This window comes from Gouania willdenowi, chromosome 19 (genome assembly GCF_900634775.1).
Source record: "Gouania willdenowi chromosome 19, fGouWil2.1, whole genome shotgun sequence".
NCBI classification, from domain to species: domain Eukaryota; kingdom Metazoa; phylum Chordata; class Actinopteri; order Blenniiformes; family Gobiesocidae; genus Gouania; species Gouania willdenowi.
The window spans coordinates 5,191,298-5,213,048 of record NC_041062.1 but is presented as its reverse complement, the minus strand read 5'-3'; the positions used below and the strand labels follow the sequence as shown (position 1 = coordinate 5,213,048).

At 36.5% G+C, this 21,751-nt stretch overlaps 2 protein-coding genes across 2 annotated transcripts; one reads left to right on the top strand and one right to left on the bottom strand.

Annotated features, from left to right (window-relative positions):
* Positions 1–520: 520 nt before the first annotated feature.
* sfxn2 (sideroflexin 2) lies at positions 521–8,019 on the bottom strand. The gene is made up of 12 exons (XM_028476415.1): positions 7,901–8,019; positions 6,220–6,462; positions 5,162–5,332; positions 4,990–5,088; positions 4,575–4,650; positions 3,625–3,710; positions 2,953–3,013; positions 2,802–2,868; positions 2,674–2,723; positions 2,538–2,587; positions 2,405–2,452; positions 521–1,119 (listed from the first exon to the last, which is right to left on the bottom strand). The coding sequence occupies exons 2-12, from the start codon at positions 6,375–6,377 to the stop codon at positions 1,020–1,022; spliced, it is 966 nt and encodes a 321-aa protein (XP_028332216.1). The 5' UTR covers positions 6,378–6,462; positions 7,901–8,019; the 3' UTR covers positions 521–1,019.
* Positions 8,020–8,975: 956 nt separating this feature from the next.
* On the top strand, positions 8,976–12,356 carry arl3b (ADP ribosylation factor like GTPase 3b). Its single transcript, XM_028476416.1, has 6 exons — positions 8,976–9,034; positions 9,526–9,669; positions 10,431–10,547; positions 10,643–10,693; positions 10,884–11,069; positions 11,696–12,356. Exons 1-6 carry the CDS (start codon positions 9,032–9,034, stop codon positions 11,741–11,743), a joined length of 549 nt encoding a protein of 182 aa, XP_028332217.1. The 5' UTR covers positions 8,976–9,031; the 3' UTR covers positions 11,744–12,356.
* The last annotated feature ends 9,395 nt before the right edge of the window (positions 12,357–21,751 follow it).

The window sequence follows — 21,751 nt, the reverse complement described above, 5'->3', positions numbered from 1 at the left end:
TTTGCTCTTGTTTTGCTTCTCTTTGAAGTCAGAATTAAAAAAATAAATGTAATAAAATTCAAAAGAAAATAAACATTTATTGAACTTTTTTCACCTGGTTCTCAGGAGGATATATTAAATAAAAGATGCGTTTAATATTAAGTATTCAATTATTTATTTAAAAACCTCTTGTAAGTGGGCAAAGGTCTGAAAACCCTCTGGGATGTGGTAAAGAATGTATAAGCTAGTTTAGAGAACAAGGCAAAATTGTAAATATTTAAAAAATAAACTATGATTTAGAACATTAAGAATGTCTTTTATATATATATATATTAGAAAATAAAAAGTGATATCATTTTTCAAGAAGGAATTTGTCACAAGACATTCCATAGTATAATATTCCGAGTGGTTAATGTTGAAGTTTTTCTGTCCACACCTCAGACCAGGATCATGAACGTGGGTCACCATCATGGCCAAACCTCGACTGCTTCCTTCTGCAGTGACACTTTCACAATCCGACCACGTCGAAGGAAAACTCACATTTGAATTTAAACCTGGACACAAATGACAACATCAGCTTGATGTGATCCTTGTGCGACTTTAATCCGTTTTAAACTGAGGTCAGAGTGTTCCAACATTGTCCATAACTTATTGGTCTTTATTCAGGTAAAAGAGGGCAGCAGCCTCCATGAAGCTTCTGACACTTCACACTCGTGTATTGAGGCCATTAGGTTTCACAGTTCATCCCGTGTCAGTAAAAAACCAAACAGTAAAGAAGAGTCAACACTGTTTTAGCTTAAGCTGCTAAACAAACAAACAATGAGAAAATGAATGCTGGCAAACTTGATTTGAGGAAGTCACACACTGTTCCTGAGTGAAAAGCATTTGTTAATTATCCGTGAAGTTTACAGTAATACTTTGTTTGTCCCACGACAAAAGGAATAATCCAAGCGAAGGACGATCTTAAAGATTAAAGTTGATCAAATGAAGGCATGCTGTGAAAACACGTACATGTTGGATCATGTGATAGAAACGACTCCTCAGAGGCCTTTGTTGAAGTAAACCTGTTGGACGCTGCCTCCGTACCGTGACCTGATGGAGTCTCTGAGGTCAGGCTCCAGCTTTGACACGGCAATGGAGCTGCAAAAAACGCACACTGTTATTGTGAATGAATCCCTCATAACATAATAAAACATCATGGTATCAACAGTGAAACCACTAGAAAAAGGAGAACACTCTGAAACAGTCAGATGAGAGGACTTACTGAACTTTAAAGCACTTTACATTATCAGTCGAACACTCGATGACACGCCATGAAAATGCTACATTTCCCTTGACAAGAGTTGACGTTACATTTAGATGTTTTATCCTGTTTTACTGATAAGTGATTACTTATCTGCATAGAAATCTTACACAGCTTTTCCTCTTTATATCTATTTATATCTGCATCGTATTTATTTTTATACATACCAATAACCTTAGGTAAATACTTGCTGCTGTTTATCCTGTTTTTATCCTGCTATATGAGCCGATGCAACGAAATGTCATTCTTATCTGTACTGTAAAGTTCAAGTTTGAATGACAATGAAGAAAGTCTAAATCTAAAACTTCTGAGCCTTATACCAATAAAGTTATGTACAAATATGAAACACCTCAGCGATGCCTGATCGCATAAAAGACAACACGTTTGAAAAATGCTCATCAGTGAAATCCACTCAAACATCATCAGTCCTCTGAACCACTGCTCCACCTGCTGGCCATCAACAATCATTGCAGGAAAGTTCAATGTCAGGTTTAGAAAATAATCGGAAAAAGATTCACTTTTTGATGAAAGCAGTGGTTGATTTCTTACATTTTAGGTCACTTTGTCACCAAATACTTAAAAATAAAGCGTTTCAGTGACCCAGCCCATTAGCGCCTACTCAGAGTGTGGATTATTTGCACATTTTGAGTGGAATCGAACGCTTATCTTAAAGCTGCTGGAGACGATCATTTTTTAATCAGATAAAGACATATTGCAAGTCTCATCGATTAAAAAAAAAAGGATAAGTTGCTTGAAAAAATACATAAGAGGTTGAAATTGCCGTTCGAAAATGTGTTTTTATCTTCAAAGTAAACTCTCTCCTCAGAGGCATCTACTGATTGCTTTGATGTATCCTTGCAAGTTATTTTCTCAGGAAAGCATCAAAAACAGAAAGCAATCAAGTAGATGCTTTGATGCTTTCCTTAGAAAAGAACTTGTGAGGATACATCAAAGCAATCAGTAGACGCCTCTGAGGAAGACTGACAGTGGGCAGTCGAAATATGTCTGGAGATCAAAGTAAATTTCCTGGAAAAAGTTGTCTGAATGAATGAAACCTCAACATACTATAGAGGAGAATCTGATTTAAGTGGCATCATAAGGTGTGAATATGACATTTCTTACCATCTCTGAGGGAAGAGGGAGCACGCGGCGGGAACCATGAAGACCAAACTTTTAAAAGAAAAAGTGAACAATTAAAAATCTGAGTCGGAGGAGAAAAAAAATAAACTGTCCCAATGTGACGTTCGGTACTTACAAAACTCCCACCAACATCACTTGAATCGGCCCGTGAAGATACGTGATTCTCTGAGGACAGACAGACAAACTTAAGTACACACACACAGACATTTATGTGATTTCAGCGGGTGGTGATATGAAGACAAAAGTCAGACCTGCATGAACTTGTATTTTTCCAGTCGTTGCATGATGATGGGAAGGATGACTGACGGGAGGAGAGAGAAACAAATGTTAGGAGAGGATTTGTTTTAGAAAGTTGCTGAGTTGAGACGTGAGGTCATACTCATGCCCGGTGCAGCCATGGTGATCCGAGAAATCACCACCTGAGTGATTCCCTTCGTCGCTGCTTTCTGCAGATCAACAATGAGAGGAAAAGGACTTTAATGATAATCAACATAAAGTGAATAAATGAAGCGTGTGTGCAGACAGCTGACCTTAGAGTGACCCAGTTTGTTTCCGTTTTCATCCGTGACAGCGATTCCATTCAGAATTTCCCTAAAAAACAAACAAGATTCAGTTCAATTCAAGGTAAGTGCTGGTGTTTACAAAGTAAGACATTTTATGCATGTCCTACAGTCTTACATTCTGCACTATTATCCTATGTTAATATTTATTTTGTTCTTATATTGTGTTGCTGCAAATGTGAATTCCCCCTCTGGGGATCAATAAAGGTATATTCTATTATCAATTCTTCTATTCTAAAAGAGACACCATGAAGAAAAATAATAATTTTCATTAAATAATTTGAACGAGTCAATTAAAAGTGTACATTTAAAGTGAAATTGTTGATATTCAGTCAATTAAAATTAACTCCTGGAAAAGCAACAAAAGAAACAAAAATGGACACAAATCACTGTGTTATTTCAGTAGCATTAATCCATAATAATAACAGCATTACTTTCTTAATCAATTTAGGTAGACATTTTATTTCGTAACAAATCCACAACTAATAACAGAGGCTTTTATTTTGAAAGGCTGGTGGAAGTTGGTGTTCAGCATGTGCTACCATTATTTTCTTTATTTAGAAGTTGGGAAAAAAAACCCATCATGCATTGCACATGAACTAATAATCCAGTAATAAGAAAACAGCAGTGGTGAAAACTTACTGTTGCCTCATCATGGGAATGTTGACACAGTTAGCTGCTGCTACTGCTGCAAAAGGGACCCAACGAGCCACGAGAGGAGGAGCTTTCTGTGTGGAAAAAAAACACAGTTATACAGGGAAACGGTGCGAGTTGAAAAGAGAAGCTGTGACGTGGGTTCAGATTCTTTTCATATGACTTTTAGAAAACAAGTGGTAAACTTAACGAGAACACGTTTCTGAAGAAAAGACTTGATGAGTTCATAAAGTTCAGCAGTTTGAGGGTTAAATCTACCAAAATGAGGAGTGACGCCCAGGAAACACTCCTGATAATCGTGCACGGATGCAAACTAGCATCCGCCACTTGTCAAAAGTGGGTGAATTTGTGACCGCGATTGGCCAATATAGCAAAGGGGAGGGGCTCCACACAAAGACAACAGTGCTTGTGTTATAATTTGTGCTTAAAAAAGATTTTATAGATAATTTGGTAATTAATTAATGTCGCCAACAAAAAATTTGAGGAGCTGATTTGGAGCCACATTGTAGCTATTTGATCTCTAAATGTTATGTTTTCTCTTTAAGTGTTAATATTGTCCTTTATTCCTAATATAAATATTTATTAAAGAGAAGCTAAACATTAAATAAACCTGATTTAACATGGTCGATCTCTTTGTTTTGTTACTCATATGCAGGTTTAGGGCAACATATGAACTTGGTACATTAAGGTTAATAATAAATTGTTTTGGACTGTAGTAATGGCTGTGATTTCATTAGCTGAACTCTGACAACTTCTCTCCTTACTTTAGGCAGACTTTTCTGTACCAACTTCCATTCGCTTACTGTAAGATTTCTAACCTGTGGAACTGTACACATTAACACTTAAAATATAAAAGTGGCTTTGAGAAGATTAGTAGATTTTTACAATTGATGAGATAAAAAAAAATGCTCATTTCCATCCGTGGTGTGTATTCATACCTTTGTGTAGAGGTTCAGTCCGACTGCTGTTGCTAAAGCTGTGCTGGTTGCCGTAAAGTAGGCGACACCGATCTGTCTGAAAACGCACAAGTGGCGTCGGCTTTATGAATGAAACTTCATTTAAAGTAAAGACAACGAGCATTGGCGATATCAATAAGTATAAAATCACAAGTAGTCGATAAAAAGGTGAGTTTTCGGAAGGGTTCTTAAACTTCTTCCTCACGATTTTCTTCTTATTTTGCATGCACGTCTATACGCACCGTGGCTTCAATTATACTGACGTAAACGCTGAAAAATGTTGCACCCAAATAACAAAGCACAGAGGAAGACTTCCAGGAAAACTGTCATCTGTCTTAAATACCACCCCTTCCTTCTGGATTTGAATTCAAAAGTAACGTGTGTGATGAGCTCTTACTTTGGAGTGATGGGCGAGGCAGCGTTGCGGTTGGTGTAGTTTACAAGGGCGTTGAAGGACTGATTCACCCACTGCCAGAAGACCACAGCAGGGACCGTCCTACCATCAAACACATGGACACGCCTCCTCAGTGTCTGCTGACAAACAAAGCACGTGGTCTGATCCTGCTCACCTGTAGAACTGCAGCATGCAGCCGGTGATGGCCATGCCTCCAGGGACCTGGAAAGACATGCGGCCGATGATGTTCATGCGGTCTCCAGTGTCGGGGTGAAAGGCCGAGTCGTAGAGTTTCTTAGCGTAATAGAGCTTTTCCTCTGTAGTGCCGGGGGGGACGGAACCCGCCCTGCAGGGCGACACATACCACCTTTTAAGAAATGATGCATCACTGCTGTGGGGACGACTTTAACCAGCTTATTTCATGCACTCCTGTCATTTTGTCTTTAAAGATTCAAAGCAAAGTTTAGTTTTGGTTTGAGGAGAGAGAGTCAAGTCCACACACATTTTGTTTGGAATCAGACACAAAAAGGGACCAAGATTATAATTGTCATTCTATTGTTTTGAACATGAGTAATACATAATTCCATGTAACCTCTAAAACAAACACAGGAAACTGGTGGCCTGCAGGCCACATGTGGCCCTGGTACAGTATGTTTGGCCCCCAAAACAAACACACAATAGAACTCAAAAAACCAAACATAACAAAAATAAACACAATGACAAAACACACAAAGGGACTCAAAACAAAACGTAAAATAACTTAAAAACACACAAAATTATGTGAAAATTGCACATAATTTAACAAAAACACACAAAATGATTGAAAATAAACACACATATTTTCTGCAAAAAATGCAACACACGACTGCAAAAAAACCCAAAAAACAAACAAACCACAAATTGACTCCATACACACACACAAAATGACAACAGAAAAAAAAACACAAAATTACAGAACATACAGAGGAACTCATAAAACAAAAAACAAAGGACTCCAAAAACACACAAATTGTCTCTGAAAAACACAACAAAATTCTGCAATAACACTCCAAAAAACACACAAGATCACTCCAAAACACACACAAAATAACACATTAACAACCACAATAACACAAACTGTTGTTGATGCTCAGATTGGTTATTGTTCCAAATACTGACGTGAATTCTGATCATTTGGCCCTCAGATTTTCGTGCCAGGCTTGTTAGTTGAGCACATTGACTTGAGCGTCTTACCTACAACTTTCCACCAAAGCTTTAGCTTCGTCCAGGCGTGAGTCGGGCAGCAGCGCCGTTGTGCAGTCGGTGATGTTGAAGAAGTGTTTGAGCCGCCCCATGAACGTAGACTGGTCCCATCGTGGAGCGTCAATGTCAAAGGAGCTCAGATCCATCATGGGTTTTTAATACGACCTAAATTAATGCATTTAAAAGTCTGATATCCTGGGTTCCCTCTGCCGCAGAGCAGCTGTGGTTCAAATTCTGAAGTAAAGACATGATAAACAAGTTAATATATAACAGACTCTTGACCTGGTTTGAACCTCTCGAAAACATTTCTCTAGACTCAAACTTGCACTGGAAAATGGACATCATTGACCCACGGGTGGTCGTTCAGGGTTTTTGCAGCTGCAGCGTTTTTGACTATCATTAACCTAACATAGGACACACAAACCTGCTGACCCCCAGCTGTCCCCACTGTACGTGATTATATATATATATATATACTGGGAAATGTAGACGAGGCTGTGGATCATTGAATAAAGTAGGTGAAAGTTCAGCTCGAGCTGGTGGGAAAATATCTGAACACAAACTAAACTACAACTACAACGGATGAGCAGCAGCCATTCTGTTAGTGGTTTAAATGAATCTGTTTCCATTACATGTGAAGATAAAAGAAATATAATGCTTTAGTTTAAATTTAATAAAAATAGAATAGAAATCTGTGGCCAAAACAATGACACATAATAACAGAAACACACACAAACTAACTCCAGACAATATACAAAACAACGACAACAAAAATATACAGAATAAGAACAAAAAGTACACAAATTAATCTAATTAAATATGCATCTTCTTATAAATAGATACCATACACACAAAAACACAAATAAAAAGGTCTAACAGTCTATTTTTAAAAGGCACTTATCACATTTACACAAGTAACAGTTTAATGCAGTGATTCTCAACTGGTGGGTCGCAGACCTGTACTGGGTGGGTCGCGAACAGCTGGTCAAAAATAAACAAATACTTAGTGTCTCTCATGTTGGACTTGTCTTTTATTTTGAAAAAACCTTTTCTTTTGACAAGCATGCTGTAAAATGCAGGAAACATAGATATTTGTGTTTTAAATATATAATATATATATGTGTATGTTTTCAACAGATATTCTTTTAAAACTACCGGTAAATTTAGTTGGTTGAATTCTAAAAATAAAAAAAAACACAAAAAAAAAAAATAAAAAAATGGGTCGTGATTTAATGCCCGTGGAAAAATGTGGGTGCCAGGGAAAGAACAGTTGAGAACCGCTGGTTTAATGCACATGAAACCACATGGACAGATCAGAGACTTATAGTAAAGTGGAGTAAAAACTATGAAGAAGGTTCTCCAGGTCACATTCATTGTAGAAGCTGAGAGATAATTGTTTGACGTGACTTCTTCTTTCATAGTTTTTGTGCAGAAACTTCCTTTAAAGTGTCGTAAGTTCTCCACAGTCTGAAAACAGTCTGACAAGCAGGAGCTTGACAAACAGGCTCGACGTGTGTCTCATTAAAGCCATTGTGCATAAAGAGGAAGGAGCGGAAACATGAGTGTGACACGCTGAGTGATGCATAAAACACACATACATACAGTAGGCTCCAGTGTTTGTAATAAAACAACACAGAACACCGACAGACACAGACCAACAGACGGTACATACCTGACAGCAAACACCGACCTGTCAGCTCTTCAAAATGTGCTCACATAGCGTATAGTGTGGACAAGTCCACGTGGCGTAGCGTCGTCCAATCACAGACTGGGGCAGATCCCCTCGCGCGAACCGGCGACTGGCAAAAACGACGCGTTGTTATGACGTAACAGCAGCTTCAATCCCCGATTTGTGACTTTTCTTTGTGAATTAAAGAATATTTGAAGATTTTGTCCCTTATTCACACCAAAAACCTTCATCAAAACTGTGATTATGTACAATTATATTTTTTTAGAAATGCAATAGTAACTTATATACTCTTTTATTGAATGATTATTGTTTGCTTATCCAAATTTGTATGTCGTTTGAATGGAGTCCACTTCTGATTTGTTGTAAATTTGCATTTTATAAATAGAAAATATATAATTATTAAATAAACACATTCTTACACGGATTCCTCCTCAAACAAATATGGCATTTTACAATTTATAACAAAATATCAACATTAAGAACTTGCCAATTTAAAGCAACGTATCATTTGTTAAATTCACGGTAAACAAGCAAAGAAAGCAACATAAACAATTGAACAAAACAGGGGATATCGTTTGTTGTGCATATTTGAAAACAAAACAAACAAAAAAAAATCACATCAAAAATGAAATAATGAAATAGTAAGCAAATATCAATCAAAATGTCATTCATTTAGAATAAAAATAAGAGATAAAAAAAAATACACAGCTAGTAATTCAGAAATTAAAATCAATTCTGGCTATCTGTTCAGGGGGGACAATTTTATCATCTATTTTTTGTGACCCTGAATAACGGGAACAAGCAAGTCTGAAACTGGATGACTTTTTTTTGTGCTTTTACATCTTTTAGAGTTTTTAAAAGACTTCATATACTAGTTGGATTCGTTTAAGAAAACAAAGCGTTTGGGGATGATTTTAATTTTTGTGGTTAAAGAATTTGGGTAAACATAAAATTATGTTATGGCAGAATTCCTCATTTTTATTTTGCAAGATCCTACCAAAATTATTTTGATTTTATTTTGTACGGAAGGCAGCAGAAGCTCGTGCGTAGCTGTGAGTGTGACGTCACCTCCCTTAGTAACCCTCGGTGCGTCTCCAAGAGAGAAGCAACAAGATGGTGAGTCCAAATTATCGACATAATTAGCTCCAAACTGCGTAAACACACCTCGAAATCAGGCGAAACCAACATTTATCAAAGGATGTTTGCAGTAATGTACATTACAGGATGGTTTTAGTTAAATCTCGGTTATAATGAAAGAATTGCGCTCTCGAAGCCGCTTCGCTCAGTTATGTGAGGAGATTAGCTTAGCCCGTTAGCTTTGGTTAGCTCCCGTTGGATGTCGTTTATCGTCCTGTGTTGGAAACATTACAGTATAGCTGAGATACAAACGCTGATGCGTTCAAGGTCCTGGCTTTGACAGTCTGTCTGTCCGTCCGTCCATCCATCCATTCATCCATCCCCCCATCAGTGGGATCGGTAACATTTGCACTGTGAGGGCGGGTGTGTTTCTGCAGCACTACCAGTTGTTACTGGTAACGCTGGTCTGTGATGGCTGTCCAATGATTTTTTTTAATTATTTTTTTTTTTATTATTATTTTTTCCTGCAGGGATTGCTGTCCATCCTGCGTAAGCTGAAGAGCACACCGGACCAAGAGGTGAGGATTCTGCTGCTGGGACTGGACAACGGCGGGAAGACCACCCTGCTCAAACAGCTGGCCTCTGAGGACATCAGTCACATCACCCCCACACAGGTTAAACACACTCTTTAAAACACTGCAATGAACCCAACAGAAATGTTTATGGACTTCTGGAGGGAGATGAGATTCTACTTTTCTTATTCTGAAAATCAAAATCAGTTTATGGAGTTAAAATCATATCAAAACCTCACAAACACACAAGACATATTTAATTCAATACGCCTTGTGTGTTTCATTTTTCATTTTTTCATTCATTTTATTTATTTATTTATTTAAATTTTTTGTGCAAATAAGAAACGTACCTATCAAACAAATAAAGCTGGCATTCCCAAAGTCGGGTACGCAAATTATCATGGGAGAATGAAAAATAAAAAACAGAGTGACAACATTGGAAACTAGATAAATAGAGCAGCAGTCAGGAGGCTCTATGCATTTCCACAAATTACACATTAGACTATGTAAGATTACCCTCTAGTGGTGACAGAGAAGCAATCTTATAAAAAAAAAAAAGAAGCACAAATATGATGAGCGCTACATTGCTTTGCGCTAGCCAAATGTGCTGCCAAGACCGTGATGCACTTTGCCACCACGTACTTGTGTGAAAGTGGATTTTCAGCTTTGAAAACAAAATTAATAACAGGACTTTGCATGGAGAACAATTAAAAATTCACAACTCTCAAATTCAGCTAAATAGTTGTGCATCCTCATCCTTCTAATTAAAGTTGTAGCGAGTTGTATTTCACAGTTTCAAGATGATGAATATGTTGTATTATTGATATATGTTCAATCAACAAATCACACTTCTTTCATTTCAGGGATTCAACATTAAAAGCGTCCAGTCTCAGGGCTTCAAACTAAATGTCTGGGACATTGGAGGTCAGAGGAAGATCAGGCCCTACTGGAGGAACTACTTTGAAAACACTGACGTGCTGGTGAGCAAACTTTAGGCTGCATTGTAGGAAAAATTCTGGAATCACGACGAGTGATACATTGTTTTAAGATCATTTGTGTATAACTGTGTTCTCAGATATATGTCATTGACAGCGCTGACAGGAAGAGGTTTGAGGAAACAGGTCAGGTATGTGTAATGTGTGTATTATTATGTGTTTCATTTCAGATTTATGCATCATTCAAAGTGAAAAGCATCAAAATGTTCGAATTGTTTATTCAACTATTTTTTAGAGTTTTAAATTAGATTTTGACTGTTTGCGTGGTAAAAAATAAATGATTTAGTTATGAATGGGAATGGGATCCATTGACCTGTGCAGGAGCTGGCTGAGCTGTTGGACGAGGAGAAGCTGAGCGGCGTTCCCGTGCTCATCTTCGCAAACAAGCAGGACCTTCTGACCGCCGCTCCGGCCTCCGAGATCGCCGAGGGTCTCAACTTGCACACCATCCGAGACCGCATGTGGCAGATCCAGTCCTGCTCCGCCCTCACAGGCGAAGGGATCCAGGTGAGCAGACCAGCGTAGATTCTTCCAGGGGTGGACTGGGACCAAAATTTCAGCCCTGGCAGACACCACGTAGAAGTCGTTATTAAGTCAGTATTGCTCAACATGTGGCTCTTTATATCTTAATTTGAATGTATTCCTCCAGGAAACCCCTATTTAACCTATTTCTTTGGCCATTTTGCAACTTCCTTTGTCCCATTTTTGCCCCTTTTCAAAAAGTTTTGACTTTAGCTACTTTTTGCCAATAAATATCTTATTTTTACTATTTTTTGTCCATTTTACAAGTTTTTTTTGACACTTTTATCCAATTTATGTCCTCTCTTTAACTGTTTCTTTTGCCACTTTTCATCCAAACAAATAAGCCACCTTTTGCCCAATAAATACCACCCGTTTCCTCTTTTTTTGCCCATTTTTGGCACATTTGACTGCTTTTTGCCTATTGAGGTCACTTTTCCCTTTTTTGTGCCACTTTTGGACCATTTTATGCCACCTGTTATTAATTTTTTATCACTTCACTTACCATAACGATGCCCGGTATGCCAGATGGCCTGTCCACCCCTGGATTTTTCTCTTTGAGTCGTCGGCACCTTTTTTTTTTAAAAAACAATTCTGTCTTTTCTGCTCCCCAGGAGGGCATGAACTGGGTCTGCAAGAGCGTCAACGCCAAGAAAAAGTAGCTTTTTTCCTCCTCTACCTTGTTTTTTCTATCTCAGGAGCAGCAGCCACTTGTACGTACACACTGAAACTTTACACCCTCCTGAGCCGGGATAAACGAATCCAAAACGGACTCAGAGCTTTCTCCAAACATTCCCGATAAACTCAACTTCCTGTTTACTTTGTATTCCACTAATTTCAACTGTGATGGCAACATCAGTTGATACTCATGTCAACATTTTATTTTATTTTTTTTATCTGTTCCACAAAGGCTGTCACTGTTTTTTTTTTTTTTTTGTTTGTTTTAGCTTTGGCTCTGTTTGAAGTGAGATCTATTTTATAACACTTTTATTTATGGTGATGAGTTAGAGTTTAGAAGTGCTTTTCAAACAGCTTGTGTGGCGTGCGTGCACGCGTATGTGTGTGACTTCTAGTCTGTACGCTGTCGATATGTATAGAAAAACGATGAGATTAAACGATCACGATCAACTGTAAATAGCTCGGTTCCTGCGCTAGGCCTGGGCGATATATCGAGTTTTCTATTTTGGCAATGTAGAAAAGTACAATTTTGCTTATATCGATGTATTTTTTTATTTTATAGCTTATTTTGTATTAAAATATTTGTTTTAGGAGTTGCTGCTTTTGCTACTTCTATTTTTTCAGAACTCACTCACACGTGCTGTTCCTTATCAGAGAAAAAAGCCAAAAGTGGCACATGATAATGTTAATAAATGTGCCTGTGTGGCATTTTGCATCATCAAATTTAAACCTAAATTGTATTTCTGGTCAGACTTAACAGTAATTTGAATTAAAATGATCGAGATTTATATCGTATATTGCCATTTTGAGAAAAAATATTGAGACACGAATTTTGGTCCATATCGCCCAGCCCTAGCCCGCGATCATATATTAGGTTATGCACATGTTATAGAGTATTTTCTACGCTGCTGTACTTTGTAGTCTATAATGTTTGCATAGCTAATGTGTGCTGGCAGATTTTTAAATGGAGATTTACTGTATGTACTGTACGTCCCAATGCATTTCTATGTGCGCTCTGGATTAGTGAGGGAAGGCACGTCACACTGTTGGCATTTATTTTCATATTCTTGAATGTAATCAAGTGAACTGAGAACTGAATATACTGTATTGGAATAAAGAGAAGAGAACTGTATGCTATCGAGTCATTGATGACAGTGATCGCTCTCTCACACACACATGTACACATGCACATGTTCACATGTACACATGTACAGGACATTCTGGTCATTAAGCCAATTGAAGTCAGCTGTAGAGGACAGCAGCAGAGGCTCTGTGGGAGACAGCAGCCTGAGGGGGAGGGGCTACAAGCAAACATAATCATTGTCACAAAAAACATACACGGGATTATTTTTAGGTATCAGTAATGAGGAGGTGAACTATTAAGTAGTTAATCCAGCACTAAATGGAAACAGAGTGTCATTATTTATTTATTTTTTGCATTTATGCAAGCTCCGCCTTTTAGTTTTTTAGATTTTCTTTGGTTGTTATGATTTATTTTTCAATAAATCTTCCTTCTTTTCTAATGTAGACATTTTTATTAGTATATTGTGATGTAGGATTACAACACTTAAAAAAAAAGCTGTCTTTAAAAGTCAAAAGTTCATTTTAAAAACATGCACCGTGTGATGCGCTGCCCTCTAGTGGTTTGTAAAGGGAAATGCAAACAGAGATAAGTTATTAACTTAATTTATATGAACAATTTAAAAGGAATTGAATTTTTTTTTATACTATAAAGAATAAAACAAGGCATACTAAGATAGACTGTTATACAATCAATTTTATAACGTATTATAAAGAGCCAATCAAGTCATGAAATATGGTTTGTGATCTAGTACTATACTGTAGCTGTTGTAAAATTAGATATTACATAATATATTTTATTTTAGAAAATTCAGTATAATTGTTATTTTCTTATATTTAATTATTTGACAGTCTTGAGTCATTAACGTGCCAGTGGTACCTTATGGTTTCAACTGTTTTTATCAGTATTCAATAAATATTGAATTAAATTATGGTAAATAAAACCCTTAGAAAGACATCTACAAGTGACAAAAGTCCTTTCCTGTGACAAAAGAGTCACAGGAAAGGACTTAAAGGAGAAAAACCTGACCATCTATTTAAAATTCAGTAATAAATATTAAATCAATGCACGTGTACCGTAGTCCATAAAAGGTGTGATTAGCTGGTATATTGGCTTTGCCATGTATAGTGTATGTAATTGTAAATCTTACAAATGAGTCTGAGACTTCAGACTTTTACTTAAAATGGGAAAAAAAACCTCAAAATTAAATCAATTATCCTTCACACCTGTTTTATTTGAACTTGTAACGATTTCTATCTTTGAAATCTGGTGTTTTATCTCACACCATCACCTTAAAAACCTGAACGACTAGAAATCTTTTCTTCTACATATCAGCCAAACTGAATCTGGATTCAAAGTCAAACCTATACCAGTATGGTAGAGCTGTCTGCTTCACTGGGAAACTGTTAAACCCACAAAAATGACCAATATAATTGATTTTGGACAGGGTAAAAAAAAAAATCTGAATTAGAGGTTTGATCTGGTGAGGCGTCCGTAGTGTGGAGCAGGTGGTGCAGTGGTTGTATCCACCTGCCTGGATAAGTTCCTCATGGCCTGAGGCTCAGGAGCAGCTGTGCACTCAAATCATCTCCCACACAGACAAATATGTGGACACACACACACACACACACACACACACACACACACACTCTGAGTTGTGTGAGGCCCGTCCATAGTGACTCTTAACCAAGTAAACGTGCAGTTTTAGGTTTACCTGCATGCAGCACTGTTGAGTAATGTTGCTTTCTTTGTGCCTGAGGGAAACATTTGTTAGTTTGAATCACTTTATGGGAGAGCTTGTGTCAAATTCCACTTACCAAAAAAACAAAGATGGATGACTCACAGTGTGTGTTCCAGCTGTACGGACATTAGGGCCGTAACTTATTTCTTACAGCGTTGTGAGTCTCTGAGGCTTTTTAAACAGCCTCCTCATCTCATCCCACAAAGATTCTGATTGTTTGAGCTTCCTCTTTTTCCCCCTCACACACACACACACATGCACGCACGCACGCACACACAGTACAACTGTTCCCGGTCCTTTGAGGGCCCTAAACGCTGCGTTACATTTAACCTGAAGAAGCCATAAGGGAAATGTAATACACCCTCAAAGTCACGATTACAAATATTAACAAAGGGTACAGTCGAATGTTGAATTCTGCATGACATTTATCAGCCTTTTTTCTAACTTCCTGCTTCTGTAACAGTCCATGTGCTGCTTTTAGCGGAAGCAGCATTTAGCGAGCTAACAATTGAGTTCCAAACAGTAGAACATATTGATAATAATAGTATCTCTTTTGAGCTGAAAGGAATCTTCAAATATTGTATTTACTGCTTACGTTTACAGAATTGCATAAAAATCCAATATTTCAATTTAAAATAAAAGGGTAAATGTGTACGTTCAGTAAAAACATGTCCGGGCCTGATACTTTTTAACATGTTTTTTTCAGGGAAAGTTTTCCTCTCTGAAATATCAAGTATGCATTGCTTAATAAAGCAGAAAAATTCCAGTTTTCTAGTTGCTCTAGTTTTTTTTTTTTGTAATGCAGTTTCGATTGACAATTTTCATCCTTTTCCTTTCCATTCCGTTATCATCAATCGTATCCATGGAAACCCAAGAAACAACTTTTGATGTGAATTTTTAAAAAGGCAATGAAGGGCATTAGGTGTTGGAATAGGAACCATAGAGTTGTATACCTCAGTGTGTGATGGCTGTGACCAACTTTCATGTTTTCCACTCCGTTACCTTTTTATGGTATAACGGAGTGGAAAGGCCTTCATCATTCAATCCTATGTTAAACAGAAATTAGGAATAATTCAGCACAGTTAACATAGAAAATGAAGTGAGCTACTGCAACCTCTAAATTCCATGACTTTCAACATCCCCTTATGAAAATTGTGCCTTAATGCTACAGGTATAAAGTTGATGCTACTGGTGACGTTTTCTTTTTGGATAATATCTGAATACAAGGTTAATTTTAGTTGGTCAGAAAGAAAAAAAAATGAACGCAAAAACTTGTGCTCCTCCTCTTCCTGACGCAGCTGTTCTGCAGCTGTGTGCACAAGTGTGAGAAAATGTGTGGAGGGAGGAGAAAAAAGGGCATCTGTTAACGTGTGATTCAGAGGAAGCCAGAAAAGCAACGCTGTAATTTACGCTGCTGCTCTGACCTCTCGGCTCTGTTCAGGTTTGCTGATGTGAGAATAAAAGCAAAAAAAAGAACGCAGCTCACCAGATGGGGACATGAAGGTGGAACAAGAGGCAAACATGTGGATATGTTTGTTTTAGGTGTGTGATACTGATTGAACGCTCTTTTATTTTATTTTTTTGAGATTTCAGAAAAGAGGCGAGTAAAAACTAAAGAATTATGTTTAAAGATTGGGGCAAAAATAGTACCTGTCAAAAGTTTAGTTTAGAGGTTAATACTTTTTAGAGAAAAACAATAAATGTGGAGTAGATATTCTGTATTTATTCATTTTTTACTCTTTCTAGGTAATAGGTAGGGGAATTTAATGTTTGAAAGGATTACAAGTACTCACGTTACTGTAATTGAGTTGCTTGCATTGGTGCTTGTACTTTTTTTTTTAAATATTATATATATATATATATATATATATATATATATATATATATATATATATATTTATCAGTCATTTTATCTATACTTCAGTATGTTTTAAAAGAAGTAAAGGAAATTGTTACATTTCTACATCCAACTGTTATTGAGTAAATTCTTATTTCTTTGTGATTATTGTTTTTTTTTTTAATTTCTGTTTCATGGTCTCTTTATAAACTCTTGCACGATGAACATAATCCATATGTTTTTAGTTGTGACATTTCTGATCAACGCCCAGAGTATTTCTTTGGTTCAGGTTGTGGTTTCTACCTCTTATGTTGTTACCCTGTTGTTAATATTTAGCTACACTTAGAGCTTTTATGTTGAATTGAATTTATTTCTGTTATTTCATTTTAAAAAGCCACTGGGGAAAAAAAATAAAGTTCCGATTGTGCAAGATTTAATCCCTTCCTTTTTAAAGTTTATGCATGAGATGTTTCAAGTGACAGTACTTCTTCTACATGAGTAGGATATATCACTACTTTTTACACCCGTATATAAACACAGTAGCCTAATGTCTAAAAAAAAATAGTAGGAGTGTCCGGATCCGATATTGATATCAGATATCGGTCCAATATCAGCCTGAAAACGAATATTGGATTTTATCGGACTGCATCTAAAATCTCCGATAAGTTTTTGTTGTGTGAACTTGAATTATTGACTATTGTTCTCTGAGTAACATCACTTGATCAAGCCTTTGCTAACATTCCACACTACAAAGTAAGTAATGAAAGTATACTCAAGGCTGCAATATCGGTATCGTATATCGGAAGTGAAAAAGTTGTATCGGGACGTCCCTATAAAATAGTAGCCAGAAGAAAGTTGCATTATGGTTCGCTAGCTAGTACTAAGCAATAAAATTAACCAAAGCGTTAATGTACAAACTGAAAATAGGCTGTCTGCAGTGAAACATACTACGCATTTGTTTATTAATCAAAGACGAAAAGCAGTTAAACCATAACCTGTTATTTTTTTATTTAAATCAGACCACAGTAATGCAGCTAATATTAGCATTTAGGCTAACAAAACTAGGCTAGGTTGTCTTAGGTGTTCGCAAATGAAAGAAAAAAAATGTCATGACTGTAACCTAAATAGTAGCCTTAATATGAGAAATAATAGGCTACGAGGCTAAGCTAATAGGGGCTAGCTAGGCTAAGAAAGTTGATGAAAGCTAAGGCTTCTTTAGGTGAGAAAGGAAAAACACTTAAGGGTCCATCTGGTTCCATTAACTATTACATTTCAAGTGGTAAATGTTCCCCCAAATCATTTCTTTTTTATCGTTTCTCATTCTGTCTTTTCTAATTATGCTGTAAACTCCTCTTTGTAATGTTTTTGTTTCCACCTCCAGCTCCCACAAGCATGCACAAGTCGCTCATTCCTGCTGAGTGAATGGGATTGAGGCTCAAAGTGCTGGGTAGGGGAAAGCACTAATGCAACAGCTTAATCAGGCTAAGGGGAACACACACACACACACACTCTGTATGACTGTCATCTCAAGACTCATTCCACGCATCCTGTTTTCTCTCAGCAGGCCTCGATCCACTCCCACGTACGTTTGAGCTCAGTTAAAACTGTGAGGAAACATTCAAAGAGTTGTTGGAGGGGGTTTTCCACTTCTGGTAATGTGTCAATATTACATATCAGCAGGCAAAGGATGATCATGTTTCAATACTAATATGCAAATAGTGGAACACTAGAGGACAGACATATGGGCAATTTGGTCAGACCATGCAAAAAAAAAAAAAAAAAAAAGATCTAAAAACAAAAAAAGGCAACAAAAAATCTTTAAATATGCACAAAATAGCAACAGAAACACAATATTGCTCCAAAGACACACAAAACAACAACAAAAAACACTTAAGTACAACAAAAAAATGGCAAGAAAAACACCCACAGTGAATCCAAAAACACACAAAATGATGTCAAAAATGACACATAAAGACAGGAAACACTAAAATGACTCCAAAAATACACAAAATGGCAATAAAAACACACAAAAGGACCATTAAAACGCACAAAACTATCCCAGACACACAAAGCTACAGTATACTAGAATCATTCTGTAGCTTTGTGTGTCTGGGATAGTTTTGTGCATTTTAATGATCCTTTTGTGTGTTTTTATTGATATTTTGTGTATTTTTACACAAAAGGAGTCATTTTAATAGAATGACTCCAAATACACACAACCAAACACTGGGATGGCAACAAAAATACACAAACACAGTGAATCCAAAAACATACAAAATAACAGATTACACAAAATGAAAAAATTAAAACCCACAAAAGGACCAATAAAATGTTAATAACTTCCACAAACACACAAAACAACATTAAAAAACAACACTAGAATGGCTCCAAAAACACACAAAAAACAACAAAAAAATGGCAACAAAAACATCCACGGTGAATCCAAAAACACACAAAATGACTCCAAAGACACGCACAATGACAGCAAACACTAAAATAAGTCCTAAAAACACACCAAAGAACCATTAAAATGCACAAAACTATCCCAGACATACAAAATTACAGTATACTAGAATGGCTACAAAGACACACAAACAACAACCAAACACTGGAATGGCAACAAAAACACACAAAATGACTCAAAAACCCACTGAAACAACTCCAAAAATACACAAAATGCCAACATAAACACACAGTAACAGAAGATTACACAAAATGACAATGAAATTGCACAGAATTACTCAAAAGACACACACAATGACAGGAAAAACACAAAAAGTCTAAAATGACTCCAAAATACATAAAATGCCAATAAAAACACACAAAATGACCATTAAAATGCACAAAACTATCCCAGACACACAAAAAACAACAAAACACTAGGATGGCCCCAAAACACACAAAATGACACAAGAATACACAAAATTAAAATGAAAAATGTACAAAGTGGCTCCAAAAACACACACAACGGTAACAAACACACACAGTGACCCAGTTGTAACACACAAAACTACAATGAAAATACCTCAAAATGACTCCAAAAACATACATTAAAAGCACACATAATGATATACACCAAACTTTTTGTTGTTTCCTGTGTAAATGCCCAGATTGGTCATTACTCTAAATGCTGACATGAATGTTGATAATGTGGCCCTCAGATCAGACATACTGTATGGGTGGCCCCCGCTGTGATAAAAGTAGCCCTGAAATATATAGATAGTCCCCCTCCCGGTGCAAAAGGCACAAGCTGTGAATATGCAATTAAATTATAAAAGTAAAGACAGGCCTTTGGTGAACATGTTTGTCAGCTGGTTCTGTTCTTCAAAAGCCAAAGACTTCAAAGTTCTCTCATATGTAGAGCTATGGATATAGAGCTATGAATGGGGGTTGTTTAGCTGCTTTGAAGCTGCTTCGTTGCCAATGTCCACCTAGTTACCACCATCTCCTGCCGTCACAAACGGCCCAAAAACAAATAGTGATTTGCATGCTCCATATAAGCACGTATTTTACAATATTTATCACACTTCATACATTAAATAATCTAATGATTTTACAAGTAAAGTGTCTATTTTTGTGTCTTAACGCAGACACATCAATACCTTTTTGATGAGACTCAGTGTAGAGTCCAATGTTACTCAGAGAAAAGCATGTACTTTGAAGAAAAAAGCCTCCCTACTGTAAATAAACTATTAGGGCTGGGCAATATATCGAGATTTAAGATATATTGAGTTTACTATTTTGGCGATTTAGAGAATTAAAATATTGCCTATATCGATATATTTTATTTCATAGCTAAATTTGTATTTTTTAAAAAAACACACGAGAACTCACTCACACGTGCTGTCCCTTATATGACAAAGAGCCAAAAGAGGCACATATTGTGCAGCTGTTTGTTAATAAATGGACCTGTGTGGCATTTTACATCAGCAAATTTAACCCAAATTATCTTTCTGGTCAGACTTTATTTGAATTAAAAATATCGAGATTTATACCAAACATCAGCATTTTGAGATATGAGTTTTGGTCCACATTGCCCAGCCCTAGAAACTATGTGTATTTAGAATTTGCAATGCAGCTGCATTATGGCTAGACCAGTATTTTTCAACCTTGGGGTCATGACCCCATGTGGGATCAACTAAAATGTCTAGTAATAATTGGTAAAAACCAAAAAAAAAAAACCTTTAGTAATTAAAATTACAATTGCATTTTTGTTTTTAAATATTATTTTTCAAATTAACATGTCACACAATAAATATCAAACAACTGTATTCTATACTTAAACTTTCCACGGAAGAGGATTATGACCACTGGGGTAAAAAAACAAAACACAGATCCAGTAGTGAAAGAAAAAATACTTTTCAAAATATAGGTTTTTTTGTCTTAATCTTTATTTAAATCTAGATTATTTTTTGAAATTTTAGTCTCAACTCTTTTTTTCCAGTATTAACTACCGAGAAGGACCGAATTTTCAGATTTTCTATGAAGATTAAGACAAAAAAAAATGTAAACAAAAAAAAAAAGACAAAAAAATTAAAAAAATGAACTCGTGCTCGTTTAGCGCAGACTTTCGAAAACGGCCGATCGGATCCGTGCGTCTCCACGGAGACAACGTTCCAAACCAAAAACGGTTTTCGGACGTATGTTGGTCAGTCTGTGTGTGTGTCTGTTTGTGTACATGATCGTACACTGCTGACATCACTGTTGATGACATCATCAGTGATCACAGGAGTTCCACAGAACATTACCAACAATGAATCAGCTGTTCCTTGACCCATTATCACCATTTCCTGAAAATGTCATCAAAATCCATGTAAATAGACAAACACACACACACAGACAGACACACAAACTGACCAACATACTTACGAAAACCGTCTTCGTTTTCGAAAGTAATAAAAACAGACAAAAAAACATACAAATTACAATTGTGATTTTCTTTTTCTTCCACTACTGGATCATTTTTGTTTTTTTTTCAGTGGCCCTAATTCTCTTCTGTAACTTTCTCATATATAAATTAATCTAGTTTAAATAAATCGTTATCAAAATTGGGGTCACGACCCAAAAAATACTGGGAACCACTGGACTAGAGAATGAGTTTAAATACATGTAAACTGAGCATACTTATGTGTGGATGGGTGATGTTTATGCACACAAAACTCACAGCAGACTGATTTTTAAATTGTTGGTTTATTTTGAACCCCGCCTCCAAATCACGTTTGTCATTTTCCCCCCATTTCACAAAATATTTACAAAAAAAGATACTTTTAGGTTTTTTGTCTTTTTTTTTTCTTAAATGTCAGCTGTTAAAACAGCTCCTTTTCAGGACGTCG